This window comes from Megalops cyprinoides, chromosome 12, assembly GCF_013368585.1.
Source record: "Megalops cyprinoides isolate fMegCyp1 chromosome 12, fMegCyp1.pri, whole genome shotgun sequence".
Classification (NCBI taxonomy): domain Eukaryota; kingdom Metazoa; phylum Chordata; class Actinopteri; order Elopiformes; family Megalopidae; genus Megalops; species Megalops cyprinoides.
In genome coordinates this window covers 36,873,016-36,898,883 of record NC_050594.1, presented here as the reverse complement: position 1 = coordinate 36,898,883, position 25,868 = coordinate 36,873,016, and the positions used below count along the sequence as shown (strand labels likewise).

Genomic DNA, 25,868 nt, shown 5'->3' with positions numbered 1-25,868 from the left:
TATGTATGAATTGCTACTATGAAATGTAATATTATGAAATATCTTTACATATTTACCAGTATAGCCGTTTTCACATATGAATCAGGTCCGGAACTTGGCCGGAATTGCCCTTTCACACATGTAGCACACAACAGGAGATTGTCCGTGACAGACGCGTTCTTACCTACAGGTAATACTCTGGTTTGGTTTAGGTGAGGGGCGGCGCCTGGGTAGAGCGTGCAGGAGGTAGGACATGAAGCAAAAACTACGCTGCAGAAATTGCAGTGGCTGTATTCGAAACCACCTACTGCATACTATGTACTGCGTACTACACAAGTACTGTATACTGCATGCTATTTTTCAGTGTAGTACCCAGTATGTGACCATTAATAATTACATTAGTAGTATGTTACATTGTCGCTTGAAATCATTGCGAGTTTAGAAACGTCCAGATTTCCTCATGGTATTTTCCAGTTAGACGCCACTTGCATTTTCACGAGTGAAAAGTGTTGACAAGTTCACGAAAAGCAGTTGCGAGTTGAAGTGTTTTATTTTCAATGTCTTACCTTTCGGTGGTACGGGCCCATAATGTGGCACGGAGGACGAGAAGGCGAACTTAGCTATTGTACTTTTGGATAGCCTATAAAAAATCACACATAGCCATCCAAATGGTGCTACCAGTACACACAATTTATTATTAATTGCATTTTTGATGTCTTTGTGTCTTTTTGTTTTTTTTTCTTTGTCGTAAGGCACGTTGCTGGAAAATGCTGATACAATCGTTTGCTGCTAGGTAGGCGCACTGGGTACTGGCCTGGTGCTTGTCGAGGGTCCACTAACAACACTCGTTTGGGACTGTAATTTCTTACTTTCTGCATGTTCTAACGGGTGATATTGTTTCAAATGATGAAACAGGTTTGTGGTGTTGCCTGTCTTTGGTGGCAAGTGTCTTCGGCACAGTTCGCAGTGTTGCTGCTCTGTTTTTATCGGATTGTAAATAGCCAAAATATCTCCAAGCTACTGAAGTTGAGTGACCTTTCTTTTCGGCGATGTCTTCGTCCTTCGAGCTGGTCATGGCCACTGCTTTTTCTTCGGTGTCGCTCATTTCCCTTATTTTGCTTATTCTGCTCCAACTACAAACCTGTCGGCCACTGTGTCTGTAAACAATACCACGTGCTGAATGTATACCTCTCACAGTGCAACCTAACTGCGCAATGCATACTTCTATTCCTACGACATGATTGGCAGTTTGTGATTCATTTCTGTGAATGCTATTTAAGCACTGAAATTAATTATATCGAACATTTGTTATACTTCTATCGAGGGAAATTATGTTGCGATAATTACTGTTATCGTTTTATCGCCCAGCCCTACGTTACTACTATTAATTACAAAAGGAGATGGAAAAGGAAAAGCATTTGATTGACTATTACAAGCAGGGCTAACGTTGGCAGACTAAGATGTCAATAAAATGTATGCCTGGTTTTTTGAGGCAGACAGTGGATGGTTCGTGCAGCACACTTAAAAAGAAAAGTGTATTTCTCAAAATTATGTTGTAGGTTATTCCCCAAACACCTGAACAGTCTTTCCAACTTTCCCTAATGAATTTAAGGTGGGAGTAACTGACGTTAACTCTAGCTATTTTGTTAAATTAGCGAACGTTACAATCGTCCAAAGTAAGCTAGTAACACTGCTCCAATGACTACATACTAAATACTACAATGCAATGGATAAACTATTCATTCATCCATCACATTAACTCTGTCTGCTTCCCTTTTTTCCTCCTCTTCTCTTCTCTTCTTTTTCTTTCCTGGGCACCAGAGAGCTTTAGTCTTTTTGACATGATATATATATTTGAATTATATATTTTTGAATTTGTTAATCGTATCACGTTTCACGGTCAGTGTCACTCACTAGTTCAGGGCCCTGTTTCAGAAAGCGGGTTTAGTGAAAACTCAGGTTAGTTGACTCAGAGATGGGTTTTCGGTTTAACAAAGCCAGTTCAGCTTAATTCTGAGTCAGTTACGATGGCAACATACTCCGTGAAGCTAACCTGCTGGCTGGCAGGTTTTCGACTAACCCCAAGTTTCTCCTCCTCTTTAGCTGAAGCTTGCAGACTGAAGGAAGTGTCAGACATAGCGTGTCCTTTTCTTCAAGAGCCAGTTGATACTGAAGGACAAATACGCCGCAGAAATCTCCACCGGGTGAGGGTGATCAGACCCCGCTTGGATGTTTTATCATTCCCTGATGATTATCTGTTTGAGCGTTTCCGTTTTTCTGCACAATCGATCATTTATCTGAACAATATTCTCAGCCCTCATATCGTTCATACGACACATCGTGGACATGCTCTCAGTTCGGAACAAATTCTTTATGTTGCACTTCGTTTTTTTTTTTTTTTTTGCCAACGGGAGTTTTCTATATAACATCATAATTAGGCTGTTACAATAACAGTAGCCTAATAAACCATAAAAACAAAACAAATAACAGTCATTCAGTCACTTACTCACTCACTCACTCACCTCAGTCACTAACAGTGATGGCAAATGTAGTTGTGGCCTCCATCGGTGCATTCCACATACCACAGATGGAGCAAGAAATCCATTGCTCCCCCGGCTGGGACCTTGAATATCATTCATCACAGACAAGACACTGAGTGTCCTCTGTACTTTTCTTTTTTTTGCCCCCCACCCCCTTTGTTCTGGTAAGATTTTCTGTTTCACCTTTTAGGAACACTTTTTTTCCCCAAAGTATAAAGCTGCTGCCTTTCTGACATAAGACTGCAGCTTGAGCTCTGCTCTGCAGTAAAAACTGCATTACACTTGTACACTGAGGGCAGCATGCTTGAGCCCTGCTCGGTAAGGTCCCCTTTCTTTTTGACGTATCGGGCCAGGGTAGCAAGGGGAATGCTCAACTCCTGTGCCATGCTCCTAATTGATTTTCCTTCCTCAACTGCGTTTGAGGCCCTCTCTAAAAGATGTGCTGGCACTCCCCTATCTGTGCTCTGAAATGGGGCATCCTGCAACAGGCATAGCACACACACATAAACAAAAAGCCTACAGGCTATGCTACAGTTGTATTTTGCTTGTTAGTCTGCCTGTCCAAACAAAAACATGTTTTATTTTTTTTATTCCCTTCAAATGAACCCTGTAACTGCATACCTTATGAACATAACCACCTAGAAATGGTGTACCAACTGTACCCATTTACCACCTTGCACAACATGCCATAATATCATCATATCCTTCATGTTAGAAAATATGTCAATTATTAGTAGATGATTCAAATATCACAAACATCAAAATTTTGTTTTGTCTTCCCACGTTGTCTAAATATGACTCTTAATTTATAACCTTAAACCGTGCAACTAAACAGCATGTGACACAATAGGATTCTACCGCGGATACAGTTGATACATTGTGTTTCAACTGTACCCCGCTGACCACCTCTTACATTTCTCTGGATTCTACGATAACCTTGAATGACACCAAGTCATGAAATATGACAGTTTTTAGAGCACAGATTAAAGATTACAATAATCTAAGTTCAGTTTAACAGTCACACAAGGAAAAGAAACTATTCAATGTTAAAGGGACATGGTGAAGTGAAAAATTTACCTGTGGAAAAAAAAAAAAAAACTTATGCCGATATCTTCGGATCGCATGATCAAAGGGGACACTAATACGCATGAGCAAAAATCACAGATCAGGCTTGTCGCGCACGTGAGTTATTTAACGTGTTTCAACTGTCCCTCTGTTCCAACTGTACTCGGTCTACCCTACTCAATACTCCACAGATTTTGCCAAATATAGTAGTTTAATGTATACTGAAACAGAATGCTCTTCATCACAGGATGATGATGAAGACATGTTGTCTGCTGCCACAGAGGGGGATTCAGAAAGGCCTACAGAGGTATACATCTTAATATTATGTATGGTAGCTACTGATAGTTCTCTCCCCATTTAAATTTTTTTACATTCTTGTGTGGAATTTTGAGTTTGAAATGTACATTGAAGTGATGAGAATAACTAATGAATGGAAAAACAACTTGCACATTCTTATCCTTTTTAACAGAGCATTACTGGGAATTACCAGGAGGGTCCATCAACCGCCACAGCACAGATTAACACAGTGAGATGTTCAATAAATGCCAGGTTAATACATGTATAACTGTAGAATTTAATGGCATCCATATATTTTCCTAGTTACCAGTAAATGAGTTGTACAAAATGCATCTCATGAAGAAAATGGCAAAAACAAACTAGAAATTGTGTAGTGGAAGTGTTTTAGCATTTCAGCCATTGGCTAGTTGTCATCATGAACATACTGCTGATACAGTTGTGTAGGGCTGCCCCCGACCAAAGATTTTCAAAATTCTAGCTACTTTTAGCTTTGAGGAAACACTGATTTAACGTTAAATAATATAGCAAATGCTGACTGAAAACGGGGATTACTAGGTTTATCGGCGAAATAATCATATAATGGTACTGGTATTGCCAGACCTAATATCAATGTGTATTTGTGCTGAAAAACTTGAAAATTTTGAAAAATTCTCTCTCTCCTCCTCCTCCTCAATTTACATTCATGTGATTGGCTGAAATTGTTAGACATCTGATTGGCTACAGAAAATGACCTTTTGAAAAAAATGCATTTGTGGATCGAGCCATGTCAGGGAAGTTTCAAAAATCCGCAAACAAATGCAGCGATATTCACAAATGTCAGGTGGTTTGTAAATGCAGATTCGTCATTTTGTAAATAAATGTAACTGCGTTAACATTTGTGAATCATGTTACATTTGTTTGTGAATCACAAAATATATTTGTAAATTGTATGACATTTATTTGTGAATAAAGAAACTGATCTAACTCCATAGAATGCACGTTGGTAATTTCAAGGTATGAAGAGTTTAAAGAAACGTTAACAGCTAAATCTAACACCATGGCGGCCATCAAAGCCAGGGAGGCTTGTTGGCAGCGCTGTACTGACAGAGTACATTCGTAAGAACAGTGTTCTTGTCGTATGTTCTCCATTTTGTCTTACACACTCTTCTTTGATTTGTAATATGATTGAGATGTAAGGACACGTACAATAGTCTATCTAAATATGTGAAAACAATTAGCATAGTTAAATTATAGCCTACACATGTTCTGACATTGACCCGTTACCCGCTGTTAATGAATTAAGATTTACTCCCCAAAGCAGCTAGGCTGTAGGGCTCCCTGTATGAATGTAATGCTATTGTGTTAAGAATAATTTCATTCTAAAAATCATTTCAGCTGCAACTCCAGTGGAAAGCATACCTGGCGACAAGTCAGGATGAAATATAAAAATATTATATCAAGTGGTATGCATTAATAGTTCTCATCATTAATACTGAGTACAGCTGTGCATGTAGCCTACACTTATAATGGCATATTCATGTGTTCACAGCAAACAGAAAAAAAGCAGAGATAGTGAAAACTGGAGGAGGGCCACCTCCTGCTACATTTTCACAGGCAGAGGAGTTGGCAATGGCGAACAATAGAGGAAGGCCCATAATGGAGGGGGGTCGAGGGGACAGTCAGTTCTGACCCTGGTGGCAGCTCAACGTCCACCCTTTATATACAGGGTAATATCATATCAATTGTTTTGATTGCCCAGTTTAAAATAATTTTATGTAGTTTACATGCCTGTCTTATGTACAGTTGAGGGGGATACTATTGATCTGCTCCAGCCACCAGCATGCCCCTCATCTGACTCTCAGGTAGAGGTAAGTGTGGAAATATTTGAGGAGTTCTGTGGATTTGTCAATGCTGATATGTTGACACAACTTAAGTTTTTCCTCTTTATTTTTTTTTCAGGAGGACTTGGGTGAGGAGACCATGTCATGCATGTCTGACACACACATCCAGGTTGACCCATTTCATCACTTGTTTTTTTATGTCTATTTGACGATGACTAACATAGGCTAATATTGCCTATGTATGGCAAATTATCATAAGCTGATATTTCCAGTCATACATCTATTGAATGAGAATGAACCTTATACTGACAATATGTAACACTAATGATGCCAAATTCTGCATGCCATGTTTGTTCTCTCAATGCGTTTTGCTGTGCAGGCTGGATCTGACAATGTGCGGTTGCTCTATAAGCGTATGCTTGAGCTCGACTGCCAGAAAAAAATGCTACAAATAAAAAAACTTAAACTGGAAATAGAAAAGCTGGAACATGACAAAAAGGTATTGCTATACATTGACCATCTTTTGATCAATATGTCTCTACCATCAGTAACTTTTTTTCTTTTATTTTTTAGGAAAGGGAGAATGCCAACAAATACATGAATCAAGAAAGAATAATTTCATACCTCTTTTTTTATTGGCGAAAAAACTGATTTGTGATGGCCTCTCTAACGGCTCTTCCTGTTGGGTGATCCCACGTCACTGGGTCCACTACATCTGGTGGCATCGGCAGCTGGCATGGTGCTCTTTCTTTTCTAATGGTGGCAATGTTATGGAACACTACACATGCTGCCACCACCTCACATGCCCGCTCCAGACGCACCCGCAAGCCTTGCAGGCAAGCAAAGCGTGCTTTGATGACCCCAAATGTCATCTCTATCCTGACCCTTGTGTTACTGTGAGCCACATTATATTTTATTTGTTCCCTTGTTTGTGGGTCAGGATAGGGGGTCATTGGGTAACGCAGACACAGGTAGCCTCTGTCCCCGAGCAGCAGGCCATCAAAACGCCCTTTCAACGATAGAAAGAAATTGTCACAATACAGCATGATGTGTGAAATACAGGGGGATGGTTGTCTTACCTTGTTCAAATCTCTGACCAAGAGTGGATTCCCGAAAAATGCGTGAATCATTCACCAACCCAGGCCACCTAGCCTCCAGACTGGTCACCATTAAATGGGGATCACATGTCCTCTGGCAAAGGATTTCAGACCATTTTAAAATACTACCATTGCAAGAAAATCACCACCTAATGTGTCTTTTATTGTCTTGAATATAAGTAGAAGTTTTAAGGACAAAATAATGTAGACTAGCCTACATGTCTGATCAAATACGATATGATCAAATACCTGAACACTGATGCTGTGAAATGACTTCCTATTCACATAATCCCCCTCATGTTCTCCCAGGGGCGCTCTAATGGGGATATGCGTATTTTTATATTGCAAATTACCTGCGATCGCATAAAAGCCTCTTTGATCTTTAGAATGCTTAAATGGTCAGGGAACACAACAAATGCATCCAGCAGTTTAGTGAGAGCAAGTACCACCTTGCAAACTGCACGGCATACACTATTCTTACTCAGATGTTCAGCATCACCAATGGAATACATGAAGTATCTGCTGGCAAAATATCGTAAAGCAAGGCACACAGTCTGTTCAACAGTGAGGGCATTACTCCGGCGAGTGCCATTGGAGATGTCTGGCCCTAGAAGCTGGCAAAGATACTGAATTCCCTCAGATGAGAATCAGTATCTTTCACAGAGAACATCAGGGTAAGCTAGATGTGCCACAGAACCACTGTGCATGTGAGCTAGCATGCTATTTGCATCATCCCGTTGTTGTTTTCAGATGGTTTACAGCCTGTTAATTTATATTACAGCTTAATTTTCTATTTACAGGTTGTTAAGTTCTATTATTTTTGTTTTTGTTTCTATTGGGGGAAAACTGTATTACACCACATTTCCCATATCCCGCCTTAGCTATATGTACAATGTATTTCATACAAGCAAACCGTATAGGTTGACATCTTTGCGTTAGCTAGTGTATGTGTATAAAAAATGAAAACGACAATGGCTGCCCTTTTGTCGATTCAATTGTGTTCTATAGGCTTTGTAACATATTCTACAAGCTTTTTATTCTACAGGTTCTACAACCAAGTCAGTGCATTCAGTAGGTTGTTTCAGAGTCATTAGGTTCTGTAAATGCATTGTGGCAACAATACAACAATGCGTTGAAGTTAAAAAGAAAATGTACTTTTGAATACTTGAGTATTTTAAAAGCAAGTACTCCAGTACTTTAACTCAAGTAAAAAATTGACTGAATAACTTTCACTTGTATTGGAGTAATTTTTGACCAGGAGTATCTATATTTTGACTCAAGTAATGGAGTTGTGTACTTTGTCCACCTCTGCTCCCTGATCACGTTTTGTGAGCACGCCACTTTTACTGACTGGATCATTATCAAAAAACACTCAAGAACAATCAACTTGAACCTAAGCTTTAAACATGCACGCGCTCCCTGGGAAAAAGAAAAGAAAAAAACACACATTAGATCGTTTTTGGAGTAAAGACTGTATGGTAGATGATAGTGATAGGCGTGTGTGGATTTATTTAGCGACCAGTTTTCACGTTAGTCATCTTTTGAATAATTTGGCGATAGGGATTGTAGTCAAGGCTACTAGCTAGCTAGTTTCTGTACTGTTGAAACTACTGTACATTAAATAAAATTTGATTTCAGGATACATTGAATTCATGTTAAATGACAACTGCAAGCACAGTAAACCATTAAGCAGGTTTTTATTTTCGAAGATAACTCAGGGCTCCCGCTCTTCGACACAACAGATTAACTGGGACAACACAGCCAGAGGCTCTGGCTACAACAGTCGTTTAAAAAGCACTGGGCTAAAAAAAACATTTGAGTTTACGAGGTAACCGCCTTTGTAAATCAAGGACGTAGAAAGTATTCTGGCCTACCCGCCGCATGCTATTTTCGGGATCAAATTCTCTGTAGCCTACTACTGAACAGTATTCTGTTTGACTGTGTTGTAAATTTTCATATAAAACGTTAGCATGTTACTTATTTTGCTGATTGTTAATGAATAAGCTAACAGCTAGCCAGCTGTTTTGTCACAGGCATAGGCCTATTGCTGAGGTAAAGTTAGGTACTTTAGGTTAGGTAAGTTAGGTTAGTGAGGTATCAACTAGCTAGCTAGTAATACCGGTGGGAGAATTATGTGACCAACCACACACACCATCACCGCATCAAACAGTAGCGCCGGAACCGGGGATGCAGGGATGCATTTGCATCCCCACTTTTTTTGGCTCTATATTTTTTTCCACTCCGTTATGACAAAAACAGGGAGGTTAAGCATCGCAGCGACGGCAGCGGTAATGAACATGAATGAACAGAGTTGTTGCTTGGCTTTAGCGTGTGGGGGTGTCACCTGATTGAACGACGTTCTTCCTCACAAACAAGTGCATAGGCATAGCCAGGCTAATCCACATCGTTTTACAATTCACGCCTGCCTTCTAGTCATTATGTCACTTCTACCATCAACCAATCATATGTCTAAATCGCAAGGTAGGCAACAGTACATGAAGGACACATGCGAGCTGTGCAATGTTTAGGTGATTTGGGAAATCTGCTACCGCACTTACTCCTCGCACGTACTCAATATAGCAGTCAGGAGTTGTTTTAACCTATCTATTTGTTCTGTAGGTAGGCTAACATTTCATTATTCACAGGGGTAGAAACCTAGAGGCTACATCAATCACATTCCATCTCTCGGCTAAACTCCACAAGTTAGCACTTATTCAAACAATTTGATGTGTCCTCACAAAATGAAATTTCTGTGAATAAAAACCTTGCAAATGTTTTCTCTGATAACGACTCGGATTATGAAAAGTTAGGTCCTACTCCGGAGACAAGAAATAAACTACAGTTTTCAGATAACCAGTAGTTTTATTTCCGTTCCATTCCAATGCTGTGGAAACTTTAAATGGTAGCTATAACAACCATAATAATCAACTGTTGACAATAATAACAGGAGGCTTAACAGTGAAATCAGCTCTAACCAAGCAATTACCCAATTTTTTTGGTGTGTGTGGTTGGTGGTAGGCTATGTCTGGTTCACATGTTTAATCGACGCACCCTTCTTGTCTGTCTTTAGGCTACTCTTTTAGTCTCAAACTGCAGGAAAATGGTGCATTTAGCTGCCAGAATGTTAAAAAATTTCCCAGGGGAGAAATCCCGGGACCCCCAGATTTGGCGTGGTTCTGCATCCCCACTTTGAAACTCGTTCTGGCGCTGTTGGCATCAGTGGAGACTGGAGAAAGTGCATATTCAGTAAAAACTGTTTCGTACTCATTGTGTGGGGTTGTGTAGCGCTCTAATACAGAAACAAGACTGAACGATGTAACCATTGCAAGCCAATCCAGGTAGTTCATGACACATAGGAGCTTGTTATCAACGTGTCCCTACAAGAAATAACGGAGCCAGCTAATAATGGGAAATAGGCTACTCAGTATTCTCAATCCTACTCCTGGAAGCCCACTGTCCTGCATATCTTCTGTCTATCCTTGCTCCAAATACACCTGATTAGTGTGATTAACATGCTCTTGATTAAATTAGGTGTGCTCAGCTAATCAAAAGTGCCACTGATGGGTTCAGTCAGGCAGGTAGAGCATAGTCAAATTCCACAATGCAGCGAATAAATACATAATTTCAGCTTTTTGCCTTTTTATGGGTATTTTTTCTTCTTCAGTTACACAGATCGTGATGTAACGTAGATGATTGTCTTGCAAGGTATCACGTATCACAGTAGTGTGATACCATCGTTATCGTGGGCAACGTATCATGATAGTACCGTATGGTGAGTTACTCTGTGATTCCCACCCCTAGCGCTGACCAATAAATCACATTTTCATCGTCATCGCAATATGAACATGCATGATAAACACATCGCAAAAGACTACCTGAAACGCGATGAATAAGAAAAATCATTTTATTTACATGCGCCATGCATTCACACTCAGCATGCGAACATTGACCTATCACAGGGCTGCCCAATTTCGCTCCCTTTGTTTTGGCCCGCCATGAGCTATGCGCTCCCGCTGCCACGTTCTTCCGATTAAGATGACACGTCCCTTAAAACTGATGTTCCACCAATGAACGGAAAGGGGCAAGGGCGTAGCGAGCGTTGGTTGAATGGGAAATAAAATGCAATAAAGAAGCGTGTCTTTATGATAAACTACAGTGGGCCTTTTCGACAGGGGTGCCAGTCTGATTTCAAGTGACCTCACATAAAAAGCTGAAATCGTGTTACACGCTATCAAAACCGATTCCCGACAAGGTTCGCTTTGGAAAAAGCACTAAAGCACCACTCTGCCAAGTGTTTACTTACAATAAACCGCTAACCGTGGAAACAAACCGTGGCTAATTCTGCGCAGGAACGGGTGTTAAGTTGATGCGATCTCAGTAAGGAAACTAAACGATTGCCATTTCAGTCACACAAGTCAGTGTGAAATCACTACCAATTAAGAAAAATAATTATGCCAAACCTGCGAGCCCGGGTTAGCGGATTCTGTTATATAATAATAATCTGTTGTTGGTGTTATTAGTTAGCCAATGTTACTATAAAACAAAATTACCAAATCGAGTGACCCTGTGAATGAGAAGCTCATTTTTGTTTTGATATTGTGGCTCATTAGCTACCATATAGGGGCATTTTGTGATGATGTGTAACTTAAACGTTGCTCAATGTAAACGTAATATCCAATATTGATTTGTTATTCAGTGTTGTCACTATGATGTTTGTAATTTGTTTTTTTTTTGTTTTTTTCAATTTTTTAAGTTGAAGTCAAATTTCCACTCTTGATTACAAAGGTGGACAATACAGCTGTCTTTAACTTAATTTTCTAAAGCACCTTCAGTTGCATGCACTTTCTGTCAGAAAGGTGTCTTTCCATTTAAATATGTTTATGCTTGTAAAAAGAAGCATATGGATGTTTTATGTTTTCGACAATCATCTCTGCAAAATAAAATTACTATTAAGCAGATTAAAGAGTAATGTTATAATAGTTTTATTATTTTGAAATTTTATTTTAGATTTAGAATGTTAATTTTCTACAAAATATAATACATTTAATGTAATGTAATTTCACATAACATCAACATTTATTCTTGGCCCGCTTCCCTCCATCCAGATTAATTGTTGGCCCTTCACAGAAAAGAATTTGGGCACCTCTGGTTTAGAAGAAAATATTTTAAAGGGAGCAGGGGAAATTAAACTTTAATTTCTTATAGTTATAATGGCCTATTTCAATTAATGTTCTGTTTAATTGGTTGGGTGTTCATGTGCAATTTGTTCAATAAAAGCATGTTCGAAATAATTTATTTCATTTCTTTATTCAATGGGCATAGGCTATTCAATGTTTGGGGTCTATGTACTTAGAAGTGTACTCTGCAATGTGCGATAACATTGTTCATAACATATTGCGATGACTTGCGATAAATAAACAAATATTGAAGTGTGCATATTAGCTATACAGTTCCTATGTCTTTCTGCTTTAATAGGTTCACTGCTAAGTACATAGACCGCTAGTTTTTTTCCTTTTTAGGTGTATTTTTTCTTCTTCAGTTACCATATCGTAGATGATTGTCTTGCAATGTATTGAGTATCGCAGAATCGCTCTATCGTGATACCATCGTTACCGTGGGCAACATATTGTGATAGTATTGTATCATGAGTTACTCTGTGATTCCCACCCCTATTGTCGACTACAAGTAACATACTGGCTAACCTAATGCCTGGCTCACCTGGTACCATTCTGCCCCAAGTCAATGAGAGCTGGTAAACTGACAACCGAGGCAGAGTTCAGCAGTTTGAGTTGGACCGACAGGTTCCCTCGACTGTGCTCCGGTTGGAACACAGCCAGCTGCAGGCAGCACAATGCCCCACTGCGGGAGAGTACTGGGCTGGTGATGGAGAACTCACAATTTCCTGCTGTCTCTGCTTCCACAGCTGTTAAGATCAGGAAGTGACCTGGTGAGGGGGCAAAGAGCAGACATGCAGGTCAAAGCTGACCCACACAACAGGTCACCCAACAGTTCTTTCTGCATAATAGCTGTGGAAAATGTAGCTTTAATGCATTTCACTCCCTAAAAGTTGTCATCCCAGCTGGTCAATGCAAACCCAACAGTGGCCTCTAGAGAAACAGAGGGTATAATGTAGCTGAAATCCAGCTGTTTAAATGAAAGGAAACTGTAGAATTTGTGGATTGGCCTCCTGCAGTTTTCTCATCCACTCACATTGGTGGGTAAGTTGTAGTCTTCATGATAATGTGTAGGCAGTTTCCTTGTGAGCTGTTTTGCTCTCTTACCGTCAGGGCCTCCAACAGAGTGATCAGTAATTGGCTGCACGGCTCGCATGCTCAGCCCAAGTTGCTGTGGCAACATAACATGCCAGTCCCCTCTGCCGCTGTGATTTGACAGAATCCAGGAACAAGGCCATTCAAAATCACAGGAGACAGCTGCAGGTTGGGGGAAACCAGGTAGCACCATCAGAACCTTGGGAGAAGCTTAACAGCTATACTTAATATTGCATGACATCTGACATCTGAAAAACTGTACATCTGAGTGTGACCTCTTGAAATCGATCACTGGGGTTGCCTCTGGCAGCACTGAGACTGAAAAGAATAAACAATTGCATGCATTGGCATCAACAACACAGCAATCAATTCCAAATATTCAGCTGGATAAAATTTACATTACAGTTAATGAACTATTCTCTCACCAACCAAACACATCAGAAATAAACTCCTGTGACAGCAATGTTCTGAAGTAAATGTCTGGGACAAATAAAGAAAAAAATGGCAACCAAAATATTCATCCAGAATGACCCACTTAATATGACCATCAGACCACAACACTGTCAGCCAGTCTGTTCCTGGCCTCAGGAAGGCATATTACTGTTGACCATAAACCAAAGATGGCCAACCAGTTGTTAACTGATGAGAAATTTTGGAATCTTCATCCAATTGGTGAATGAAAGCATTAAACAAATGACAGCAGTCGCAATTTAATTTGAAACAGAAACTGACTCAATCATGACATGAAGGACGTCTGCAAAATATCCCATAGCGCTGTCAACAGAAAAGGTTGTTTGTTAAATACAGCCTGAAAAACCTGCTTTTGGTATGTGGACATTTCCATACAAAATCAGGACAGTAATGAACAACACACTCTGTAGTAGTGATCCAAGGACAAAAAATTATACACTCATCATCATATGAACTGGGCAAAACCAAAGCACTGTATTTATTCTTTTGTCACATTTAAATACAAAAAATTGCATTTGCGATTGGCCACTTCCATCAAGTTAAGACAAAGGTGTGAATTCTTGTCTTCTTTTGTTTTACACATCTACGTTTACATCTTCTGTTCCATTCTACTCTATTCCATTCAAAGCTGGTCCGGGACACATCACGTGTATATGGAAGTAAACATGAGGAACCACCGAGGGACCACAGTTGTCTACCTACATTATAAAATAACCATTTTTATGTGCAATGAATCAGGGTTCGAATTATGGGGGAGATTGGGGGGGGGGGGGGGGGGTCTGACCCCTCTAATTAAGACTTGGACCCAAAAAAGGTAAAAACAACAGTTCAGGGGGGTCGAAACATTTATGTATCCTTCTTACCAGCAGGCTTGGGGAGTAACAGAATACATGCAAAGGTAACTGTATTCCGTTACAGTTACAGAAAAAAGACGTAATCAGATTACCGATACATTTAGTAAAAATGGGAATTATTAGCAGGATTACAATTTTAAAATACATTTTAAAATAAAGAACGATATACTACCATGCACACGCGCACACATTACAACACTTAACGAGTCTCACAACACCACTCTGGTCTCGGGTGAAATCATAGGCAATCTTACAGTTGCCAATTCATTATCATGGCCTCTAGTGAAAAAATGCTCTCACTGGGTGGAAATTTCGCCATTAGTTTGTCTTTAAAGCAGAAAAGGGGAACAACATCACAGTACAGTGCAAGTTATGCCTTACAGCTGTGAAAATGCGGTCATCATCCAAGGACTCAACATATAATTTTAAGAAACAAATATAGGTAAGACCAACCCCTAATGCTAAGTACACAGAAATCCAGTTAGCTAAAGTTAACATGCAGTAAAAGTCTGTGATGAAGATTTTCACAAGCCAGTGTTAAGAAGAATTTGATGCTCATTTGCATATCAATTAGTAAATGACGCAAATGATTGGCTTGTAAAGAGAAAAAGATTTTTAAGTATGTTTTTCACGTATTTAAACTTGGGTTAGAAATGGGCGTGTTCAAGGGCGGTGTGGAGTCTGTGTTTTTTGATGGATCGCGTTCAAATTTTGAATATCTTTTCAGTGAGGCCTTGTCATTGTGCAGAAGAAATTTCAGAATGATTGATGCAACAGTGAATGATACTGGCTAATTTGCATATTAACTAGGACATGAGGCAAATTGATTGGCTTGTGGCGGCCATGTTTTTGATGTAGCAGCTTCTTTTTTGCAATTTAAGTCGGGATTTTGTTCAAGATGACGTCTCTCAAGTTTCGTGCAAATCGGCCCAACCGTTCAGGAGAAGATGTCATTTTTGCTGAAATCATAATTATGCAAATTATCTCAAAATCCAATATGGCGGACTTGAAAGGTTCAAGAGGCAAAGTTGTTCCTTGTGATGAGGGGAACCTGTATACCAAGTTTCATGACTTTTCATCAAATGGTTCAAGTTGGCTGAGCTTTTGAAAATGGCAATTTCAATCCAAGATTGGCTGCCAGGTCATGTGACCTATGGATGCCTTATTGGAATAAATTGTTCAGGAGATGACCCTCTACCTTCCTACCAATTTTGGTGACTTTGATGCACGGTTTTGGTTTTATGGCCAAGATTGCAAAAGCAGCAGAATAATAATAATAATAATATAATAATAATAATCCAAGTAAAAACAAGAGGGTTCCAGCACCTTCAGTGCTTGGACCCTAATAATAATAATAATCCAAGTAAAAACAATAGGGTTCCAGCACCTTTGGTGCTTGGACCCCTAATAATAATAATAATAATCCAAGTAAAAACAATAGGGTTCCAGCACCTTCAGTGCTTGGACCCCTAACAATAAACGTAACTAGCTAGCTATCGCTGACAAATACAAATATCACCTTGCAAACACACATAGCTAGCTTAGCTAGCTACAATAAAAAACGACATAGAAAGCTAGATAGCTTGCTAGCTAATTTGGCTTTCACACACTTTCCTCAACTGGCTAGCTATCAAACTAATACAGCCTCACCACTTCTCTTCTGACCAAACAGTAAATTTTACCACAGACACTGCAAGCAACCTGTTCTGACGACTTTAGTACTGTTAGCTAGCTAGCTACCAAATTAACATTATTTAGTAAGTTCGCATAGTCACTAGGGATGTGTAACGCCTCAACCCTTTGATTAGTTAAAGGTTGGGCCCTGAGTTCGAATCTTTTAATAAATCCTTTAGCTCTAAGCCCAAGAATGACCACAATTAGATTTTTTCTTTTTAACCAATCTCCTTTACTGGCCCAAAAAAAGGTAAACATAAAATACACCAATACAATGAAATCAACCTTATTTGAATAAATTTCAACTCACATTTGCTTCACTGTTTATCAGGGTCTCCCACAACACGTACCCCCTTTCCCCTCTCCTCAGTGCTGGATGGACTTATCCCCAACCGCAACAAACAAATAAAAATAAATAAATAAACAAAACAAAACAAAACCCTAATCACACAACTTGTCTGGTAATACAAAAATAAAGTGTCAATGATACAGTAATATCGCGAATACAGAGTGTACCTCCAATTTAATTTCACAAACAACACAGAAGGTACACCTTAGGAATTTTGCGATATACGTGCACGTGCAGTGCCCTGTCCTGCTACAATTAGCCAGTGGTAAGGAGAATAGCAAACGAAAAGGAGGAAAACAGTTCACTCCCTCAGTGCAACACACAACGAGCAATTTTGCTTAACGCTAATCATATGCTGGCAAATTATCTAAACGAACTTTAAACCCAAATAAAACCGTTGCAGGCCTGTTTGACGTGGGCGCGCTTGTAGGAAACCGTCCTCTTCACTAAACGAGCCAAGGGGGGGGGGGGGGGGGGGGGGGGGGGGGGGGGGACAAAACCGTTACCTCTGTCCTGTGGATATCTGCACACAGTACCGTAGATACTTTCCACGCTGTCTCTTCACCAAGCACCCACCGCGCGCAGTCGGATGCTAGCTGCCCGTAACATGCAAAAAGTCACAGTTCCTCCGCATGTAAATAGTTGCACCTCCAGCGCGGAGTCACTCTCCCCGTTCGTCGCGCTGTCTTCGTGGCTTCCTCGCGCTAACTTCACCCTATGAACACCCGCTACAGTCCTAACAAACTGTACGTCTTCATTCTTTTCATATTCAACCTGGAAAAAAACCCGGAAAAAACCCTCCTAGTTCGTTTTTTTCACTCCCCCCAAACTCCACCCTCTGACCTCTCACCCCTTCACTGATTGGCTGAGATTAACCCATGGCATAATTTCTCATTTTACAATGAAATATTTCCGAGACAGTAAACCAAACATTTTACCGCAATTGTGAGCATATAAATGTAAACAAAAAAATATTAAATAACAGAAAAGTAACACTGTATACCCATGGGGTTACAGATGCAACGGTACACGGTATTTTGTCGAACCGTTCGGTACGCCCCCTACGGTTCAATATGCACACGTGAACCGTGGTAATACGATATGCCTGTCATTTTCCTATAATTTCCAAAACTTGCTTATTGCGCTGCAGTCTACACGCACGTTGTACATTCAGATCCACAGAAGAGCTCTGGAGACTATCAGCGCTTTGTATGCAAATACGAGCTGGAGAAGAGAGGGGAAAGAAAAAACAAACATTCTCGTGTACTTTCACACCGCTGAGATTTGCCGTTTAGCGCGTATGCAAAAACCGGTGCGATTTAGGGATGAAAGGGTTGCCAAAAGGGTAAAATTCCCGACGGGTAGTATTACCGTTTCAATTTTTAATTATCATTAAATCCGTGGTTGATTATCGCACTTTGAAAAACTCACGTTAAATACTGCCTAGCATCAACCAAGGTTAGCAAGTCTCCCAGACGCAGGTGCTCAGTCGCAGCATGCAACGTGGGTTTATTTTGCGTCAGTGAAAACATGGCGGAAGGCAGTGAAAAAATGCTAACTGAAAACAATGAGAAGCTTAATAACGCTAATGAAAACATAACAAACCATGCAACGTAACAGTCGCGCTACATAGCATAAACATAAGGGTTAAAAGGGTGAAAAGTTCAATAATTGCATGATGTTTCCAAAGTCAATGAGTAATCGTGTTAAACAATCGTGATCTCAATATTGACCAAAATAATTGTGATTATTATTTTTGCCATAATCGAGCAGCCCTACTAGTCAATCATGCTGCCATTTTTCTGAATGGAAAGTTTTCTTTGTCTGTAGGCTAAATAAAGAGTTCATTGTTTAAAGCGTGATGTGTTTTTTATTTTTTTATTAAATATAAAGATACTGTTACCGTGACCCAAAAACCACGATACATACCAAACGGTGGGTCCACTGTACCGTTACATCCCTTATAAGCTTATCTTTTTACAGAAGAATCTCACAATAGAGGAATAAATAGCTCATAGCTAATTGATACTGCACTTTACATCCTGAATATAGCCTATACTTGTATGTTTCTTTTATTTAAAATGGGCTAAGTGCTAGCTATTTTTGAATTTATGTTTCCTCCAGATTGTATATGGCTACCAGTTGTCAAAGCTAAAGTGCACTTTTTATTTTGAAATTGTTTCCCTCATTTTTATACTACTGTATAGTGTATACCATTAGTCAACGCTAAGAGGCACTTTAACATTTTTAAGTGTTTTTATGTTTACATTTTAAAGTTTTGCTTTATATATGTTATAAAGGATTTATTTGTATTTGCTAATTAGCAAAATAGAGAAAGAATTTTGGAAATAGAATTTTTTGTTCTTCTTACGCACAAAACATATCCCGAAAAAACCCAAAAACCGAGGTACGAACCGAACCGTGGGCTAACTGAACCGTTGCATCCCTAATAGTTACCGCCAGCGTGCGAAATAGACCTACCCGGTGGCAATCGGGGGTCCCCTACCCATACCTGCCAACGTTTAGGTTTCAAAATACGGGAGGTTTTTTCGGCGGGGGGCGTTGGATAGTAAATAATTGTATGTAATATGTAGATTTTGTTTCATAGACGATCTGGCAACTTGAGTAACGTCAGACAAACACGCAAAACTTATGGATCCGTGTATGACGATTAAGCATAATAAAGTTTGCCATGGAAATTAGGGGAGTTTCCCGGGAGAAACAACAACGGGAGGGCGCTGGGAGATGGCTTTTGACTCATTGCAATGAAAAGCAAATATATTATTTTGTGTTTACATCCCACTTTGTACGAAAAATAATATCAGCCCTATGTTGGTGACAATGCAGAAATTTGCTGTGATTTCAAAACCGGATTACTCGACGCTTCGTCCCACAGAGAAATAACTAGTCGGAAACATCGGAAAGGGTAAATTCTGCTGTTTATTTTGATACGAGGCACGTTGTGAAGCAGTAAGGACTTCCTGACTTATTCAACCGAGAAGCAGGAGTGTAAAAATGGGTGAAGAAATTAGTTAAGATATTACTTTGCAGAAGTTTTATCTGTCTTCATAACGTGATTACTTAGGTATGTACAAATATGTGACTAGCATCACTACAAAGCTCGGGTTCCGCTCTTTCTTGTGATATGTGTTGCATATCTATGAAATGAAGAGTTCATGAGTAGGCTAATTCAAAAAAGACTAATGGGTGTGGAGATGGACGCAGGGCTGTATACAGATTGTAACTATGATTAAATTTGATGTAAATTCAAAATTATTAAATTATTTTTCTCGCCAACACTTCGTCGCATAGACAAGCAACTATCGTTAGCGATGAAAACTTTGTGAGCAATTCAACCGAGAAGAAGGGGTTTAAATTTGGACGCAGGCTGCGTCTGTCGGGCTTTGAGGGTTAAAAGACATTTTTAGTGACAATTACAAGTGACAAATAATTTTTTAAAATTATTTGTCCCCCATTTTTGCTGTCGAGGCTTTCGGGGGGTCTTAAGTGTGAATCAAGGGGTCTCGGACCCCCGGGACCCCCGTATTTCGCACCCTGGTTACTGCTATTAATCTAAACGCGCATTCGCGCATAACAAAGTAAGGAATACCTGGATAAACAATTAATAAACCTAACAAGGAACATAAAACATTATATTAGGCTAAACAATTTCACCAGCACATCCAGTCCAATCCAAAAGTAACGGAAAGTAATCAAGTTACGTTACTTTAATATTGTGATACTTGGATTAGGTTACTGATTACATCTTTTAACAGGTAATTAGTAATTGTATCGGAATACATCTTTAAAGTAACCCTCCCAACCCTGCTTACCAGTAATTGTAGCCTAAATAGTACAAAGTATGGTCCACTTTAGGGGTGCCTGAAATCGTATTACAAGATTCTTCCAGGCATGAATAGGGGAAATATATTGTAATATTTACAATTACAAGTAAGAAGGATATATAAATGTTTCAACCCCCATCATATAATCGACTATAATGCTGCTCTTGAGAGGATTTAGTTCAGTCTTACCTTGAGTCTGGCTCACATCTGCTAAATTCCAGATGTGAGGTGATAAGCGTGCTGGAACACTTTCATCAGGCAACCTGTCTAACAAGGCATGACAGGAGATGCTCACTGTAGAGAAGAGGGGGAGAAAGGGAGGGATAAAGAGGAAAAGGGAAAAGCCCAGAAAGAGGAGATGCAAGAGAGGAAGGAAGGGATAAAAAGAAGGAGAGGGGAGAGAGAGGGGGATGGAAAGATTTAATGAATATGTCCACAACATATAAGGTGTTCAGTCATATATATATATATATATATATATATATATTCACTATACTAAGCATGCCATTGAAAGCAATGCTCAGATGTACAGTGTGCAGGGAATTCAAGCTGGACAAGATCAGTCTTCCACATCAGCTGTGGGTAAATGTAGTAGTCATTTACCCATGTAAATTTGGCCACATGGAGGTGCTATACCAGAAAAACGGGGAAAAAATCAAATGCCTATCGCTTTGGAACCAAAGCAGATGTTTCAACCAAATTTCTTGTTCATCATCACAGTAAAGGACCCTGGCTGGGAAAGCATGACACCTCTGTGTTGGCCATTTTGTTTTTTCGCCATCTTGGTATTATCGTTTTTTCAATGGTTTTCTATGGCAGGCCATAGAAGCCCTAGGTGGATGTTGGTGGAATCTGGCACCCTCATAGAGCGCAGTCCAAGGTATCCAGGCACCAATTTTGGAGTCAATCCATCATTCCCTGTAGCGCCACCAACAGGCCAACTTTCAGAGCACATTTTTGCTCATTTGTCCTAGAATCGTGATCTTTTTTTCCCTTGATTCCTTGGCTCATCCCAATTTGAATGCACCCATTGGCATTAAAGTCCACCGTATTGGATTTTCCACCATTTTGAATTTTTTGAAAAACCTACTTTTGTGAAGTGGGTCAAAATCCTTGGGATTTTGTCAAAAACACATTTAACCACCTTCTCCTAGAGTTATGGCACTATGAGCTTTTGTGTATTACCTCTTTGGACCATTGTGTTTAACAGCTGTTAAAGAATAGTTGCCAGGTTGAACATTGTGGCCGCAGTGTACCCACAAATTCGCCTGTGAAGGTGCCATAAAGGAAGAGTGGCCATATCTCTGCAATGCTTTTGTTCATTGGCATAAAAGTTGGTACACATGCTTAACATGAGGCCTGGGTGGCACACACCAAATGTAGTGAAATTTGGCCACTTTGGGGTGCTATACTGAAAAACAGGTTTAAACACCCATGTGACTATGTACTTAGATTTTAATGGCATTTTGGTCCAATGGACATCACAAGGCACAGACCAAATGGCATGACTGCTAAGATACAATCAGTTTGTAGCACTTAAAATAAGCACATCTCCAGAACCTTTTGACCTACTGCCACAACTAATACACCAAATAGTGTTGAAGAAACACTTGGACTTTCCATATTGGCCTGAATGTAAGACAGGGTTTTTTTCTCCTTCAGAAATTACACCTGAAAAGTGGGGTTGTCTTACATGGGAGGACTAGACTTTTAAATGTCATTATACATTGACAACAGCAGATGGCGCCCTTCATCTGAGAGTGTTCAGTGGTATTAGAAATCCCAGTACAATAGTTTATTTTAATTAACTTATTCATTTGAAAATGTGATTACATTTTATTTTTATTTAAATGTAGCAATTTCATCTAAAATATGTAGAAAATATATTACTGTACCTTGTTTTATTCATTGTGTTTTATTAAAGTCATATCAAATGAAATGATTTCTTTAAAAAGTAAGATTTGATCTTCAAAAAGTCTGTTACCAAAAACAGGTGTTGAAAAATGGGGGTCCTTTTCTAATCAGGGACATGTTATTATATTCAGCTATTATGGTATGCTCTCTTCCTTTTCCCAAGATGTTGGATTTTTTCAAATACCCAAAAAATTGCATGCCTCCAACAGCACTGGCACTTCTTATTGCGACGTCCCAAGAAGGCACACTGTAGTTTATGGCACTGCTTATGTTTAAACTCGACATATATGTGGTGGGGTGCAGTACGGTGGTACAAATGGGTAGCACTACTGCCTAACAATATGGAGGTTTCAAGTTTGGGGTGCAACTGCATTCAGTTTGTACTGTGTCCCTGTGTTCATGTGGCTTTCCTCTGGGTATTCTGGTTTTCTACCACAGTCCAGACACATTCAGGTAATGTCAATTTGACATGCTATATTGCCCATAGGTGTGAGTGTAAGAGTGGGTATCAATGTGTCTGTTCACCCTGTGATGGACTGGTGTCTTGTTCAGGGGTTGTTTTCATTCATTGTCTACCTGGTGGCCCTGAGGTGCTTGGCCCCTTCATTGCTGCTTGCAGCTATATTTTGTATATTTAATTGATGCCTGTGAGTTATGTGTATATGTGCTAGCTAACTAGTTGGAACAAACATAATTTCATAACATTTGATAACTTCAGTTTATAACTATCAAATTATAATAATAATTATTATTATTACGTGATCATACAGCTGCTGTACACTAGGTCGATAAGAGTTGACATTAACATGACCATTCACAGCACTCAATTAAGATAAAACAAATAAACATACAGGAGGCAAAGATATGGTACAGTGAAAGGGAAAGCGCCAAAATTAGGGGGATTATTTAATAAAGAACTTTCAATCTAATGTTTCAAATGAAATTGTTAAGTAATATCAATCATAAGAAGCATTCTACAGATCTTGGTTGTTGAAGTTACAATACTTCCAGTTTAGGAATGTGAGGCTAAACCCCGTTAGATATCAGAAAATCATTTGCTTGTAGAAGCTACAACAAAATTGTTTAAAAACAACCACTTTCAGTGGGCTACAGTGGCCTTTCACTCTACCTGGCCTAATACACATCAGAAACACCAACAATAGCCCTAGTTTATAATTAGGTTGCATTTTTAGGTGTGCTCAGAGATACTGAGAACTTTTATTAACTGTTGTTATTTTTCACTTTCACTCTAAACAGCACATGGAGAGAACGGGTAGTAGAAGTTCAGAGCTGGGTTAACAGCCTGAGTACAGCCAGGCCAGGCACAGAGAGTGACCTGACAACTCCATTAGCAGTGACAAACAAAAAAGGAGCACCTTTGCTTTCTTATCACTAAACATCCTTGTTGGAAGAATAACAGATCCACGAAATAGTTGCACGCCACCCCCCACCCCCAAACACAGACATACATACCCAGATACACCAAACCATTCAAGTATGTAAGCAACTTCATCTGAACTAAATAAAGGGGTAAAAGCCTTCGGCTGAATACTGTCCAATGCCTACTGGGATTAATAATGGATGGGGAAATAATGCAGTTAATCACCAGTACTCATTGAAAAGCTGTTGTGTCAGTGCACAAGAACACCTGTCAATTCAGAGCCATGCTGTCAGCACTGCAGCCCGGCAGCCCACACAACCCACTTCACTCACCAGGGACCAGACCCAGCTTTGCTGATGTGTTGGTGCCTGGGTGAGGTTTATTCGGTATCAGTCACACACTTTTCCAGTACATTGATCTTTTGGTGCTTTTGAACAGACCAAGCTATGGCTGTTATCATCAGGGGAAACTGCAGAATGGAACATAAAAGGCCTCATTCAAAAACGGTCATGCAATGTGCGGCCGCCCCTCTTGCAAAAGTCGACTTAAACCATCACCAAGGAACACAATGAAGGCCTGAATTTCAATATGGAAGTAGAGCAAGAATAGAATCAAAGGTCAAGACAAGAGCAGCAGCAGTCTCCCAAAATTAGCCTTCTGTCACATTTTCGGGTGGGTTACACCGCTCCACAGCCAGTTCTCTAAGGGTTAATATGCAAATTGTGCTAAAAGTCCATCTTCAGCCAGAATTCATGTAACGGATCCAAAAAAGGAGAAGTTGTCAGTTTGCTATTGAAACCCACCCTGGATGGCAGAACAAGTACAGAAAAAGATCAGAAACAATTGAAAGGCTGCTGGTGAGATGAAAGTGTGGATGGTAACGTCACCATGCAAATTGACACCCATATCAAAAGGCCTTCATAATCCATACAAGACTGTCTGCAGTCAGAGACAGTCATACTGCCACTTCAGCTAGATCTGACTCAGCTCTCAGCAATGAATAAAGGTAGACAAACATACTTATATATCGATATATAGATCCCAAATGTCAACATCAGAGAGTGTACTAGAGTGTGAGATTAACTGTTAACTGTTGACATGTTGAAGTTAACTGTTGAAAGGGTGTGGCAACAACTTGAGGGTGTAATTATAAGAGGGCAAAACATGAGTCCTAAGTAGCTCAGTTGGCAAGGCTTTGAGTACAGGCTGAGACTCTGGCCTGGGTTCCAAAACTGTAGGCCTGCACGCAAATGCACTGGAGGACTGCATTGCAGTGCATGTGATGGTGAGATAAGCCTACTATACAACTGGCGATTCTAAAACACAGCTGCATTAATGATAAAAAACCCACAAAGAAGAGAGCAAAACACAGGAAATCAACATACAAAGGAGCTGCTGCACCTCTGATTGTCAGGGTCCCACACATTGCTACCAGAAACAACCAGCAAGTGTTGCTTCCCCGAGATTCCACCAGAGCTCCCGTCTTCCTGTTTGTACCTTACCCAATCAAGTTAATTAGTCCCACCTGTCTTGTAATGTATGTAATGTCTTGTTATCTTGATCATGTGTTTTTGTGCCCTATATAAGCCTTGCCCGTTCCTTTGTCTATAATCTGTTTGTGTGATCTCTGCAAGTGGATTCCTCCTGCTCACTCGTTACGGCAAGACTGAACCATACCATGGATCCAGCAGAGATTAGCCATTAAGTCCATATTGGCTTACTAAGGTTCTGCCATCAAGAGACATGAACCACTCCTCCATGAGATCCTGGGAAATCTACAAACCCTCACCTCAGCACTTCAGAGTCATCAGGTACCAATGGCCTCATCTCCCTCATCACCTGAATCACTGCCTCCTGACCCATCACCATTTCCTCAGCCCGGCAGAAATCCATGTTTACCAGCTCCAGAACAATGGGAGTCCAAGCAAGTGTTGAATTTTTGAACCAGGGTCCACTCGCTTTTGAACTTCAAGCTTCTCTGTTTCCCACAGACCACTGAAAGGTGGAGAACATCATGTCTTTGTTGACTGGCAAGGCACTTGTCTGGGCCATGGCTATTTGGGAACAGAGGTTACCAGTTTGCTTGAATATCCAGTGTTTTATGGAGGAGATGAGGCGTATTTTCATTCACCCTGTTAGCAAACATGAAGCAGCTAAAAAGCTCCTCTGAATCCACCATGGCTCTCATAGTGTGGCGAACTTTGCCATAGAGTTCCACACACCAGCTGCAGAGAGTCAATGGAATCCAGAAGCCCTTATTGCTATCTTCCATTGCTACCTTCAGAGGACATTAAGGATGAGCTTGCTTCCAGG

General features: G+C 40.0%; 1 protein-coding gene and 1 pseudogene across 1 annotated transcript in view; both read right to left on the bottom strand.

Moving 5' to 3' along the window:
- ltk (leukocyte receptor tyrosine kinase) overlaps positions 1-25,448 on the bottom strand; it is a 96,015-nt gene extending 70,567 nt beyond the window's left edge. Inside the window, exons 1-4 of the mRNA XM_036541517.1 lie at positions 25,345-25,448; positions 13,330-13,385; positions 13,080-13,229; positions 12,517-12,742 (exon numbers count right to left, since the gene is read on the bottom strand). Coding sequence (XP_036397410.1) covers positions 12,517-12,742; positions 13,080-13,229; positions 13,330-13,385; positions 25,345-25,448 — 536 coding nt within the window. The remainder of the gene's footprint in view (positions 1-12,516; positions 12,743-13,079; positions 13,230-13,329; positions 13,386-25,344) is intronic.
- Positions 6,334-7,517, bottom strand: LOC118786556 (annotated as a pseudogene).
- Positions 25,449-25,868: the final 420 nt, after the last annotated feature.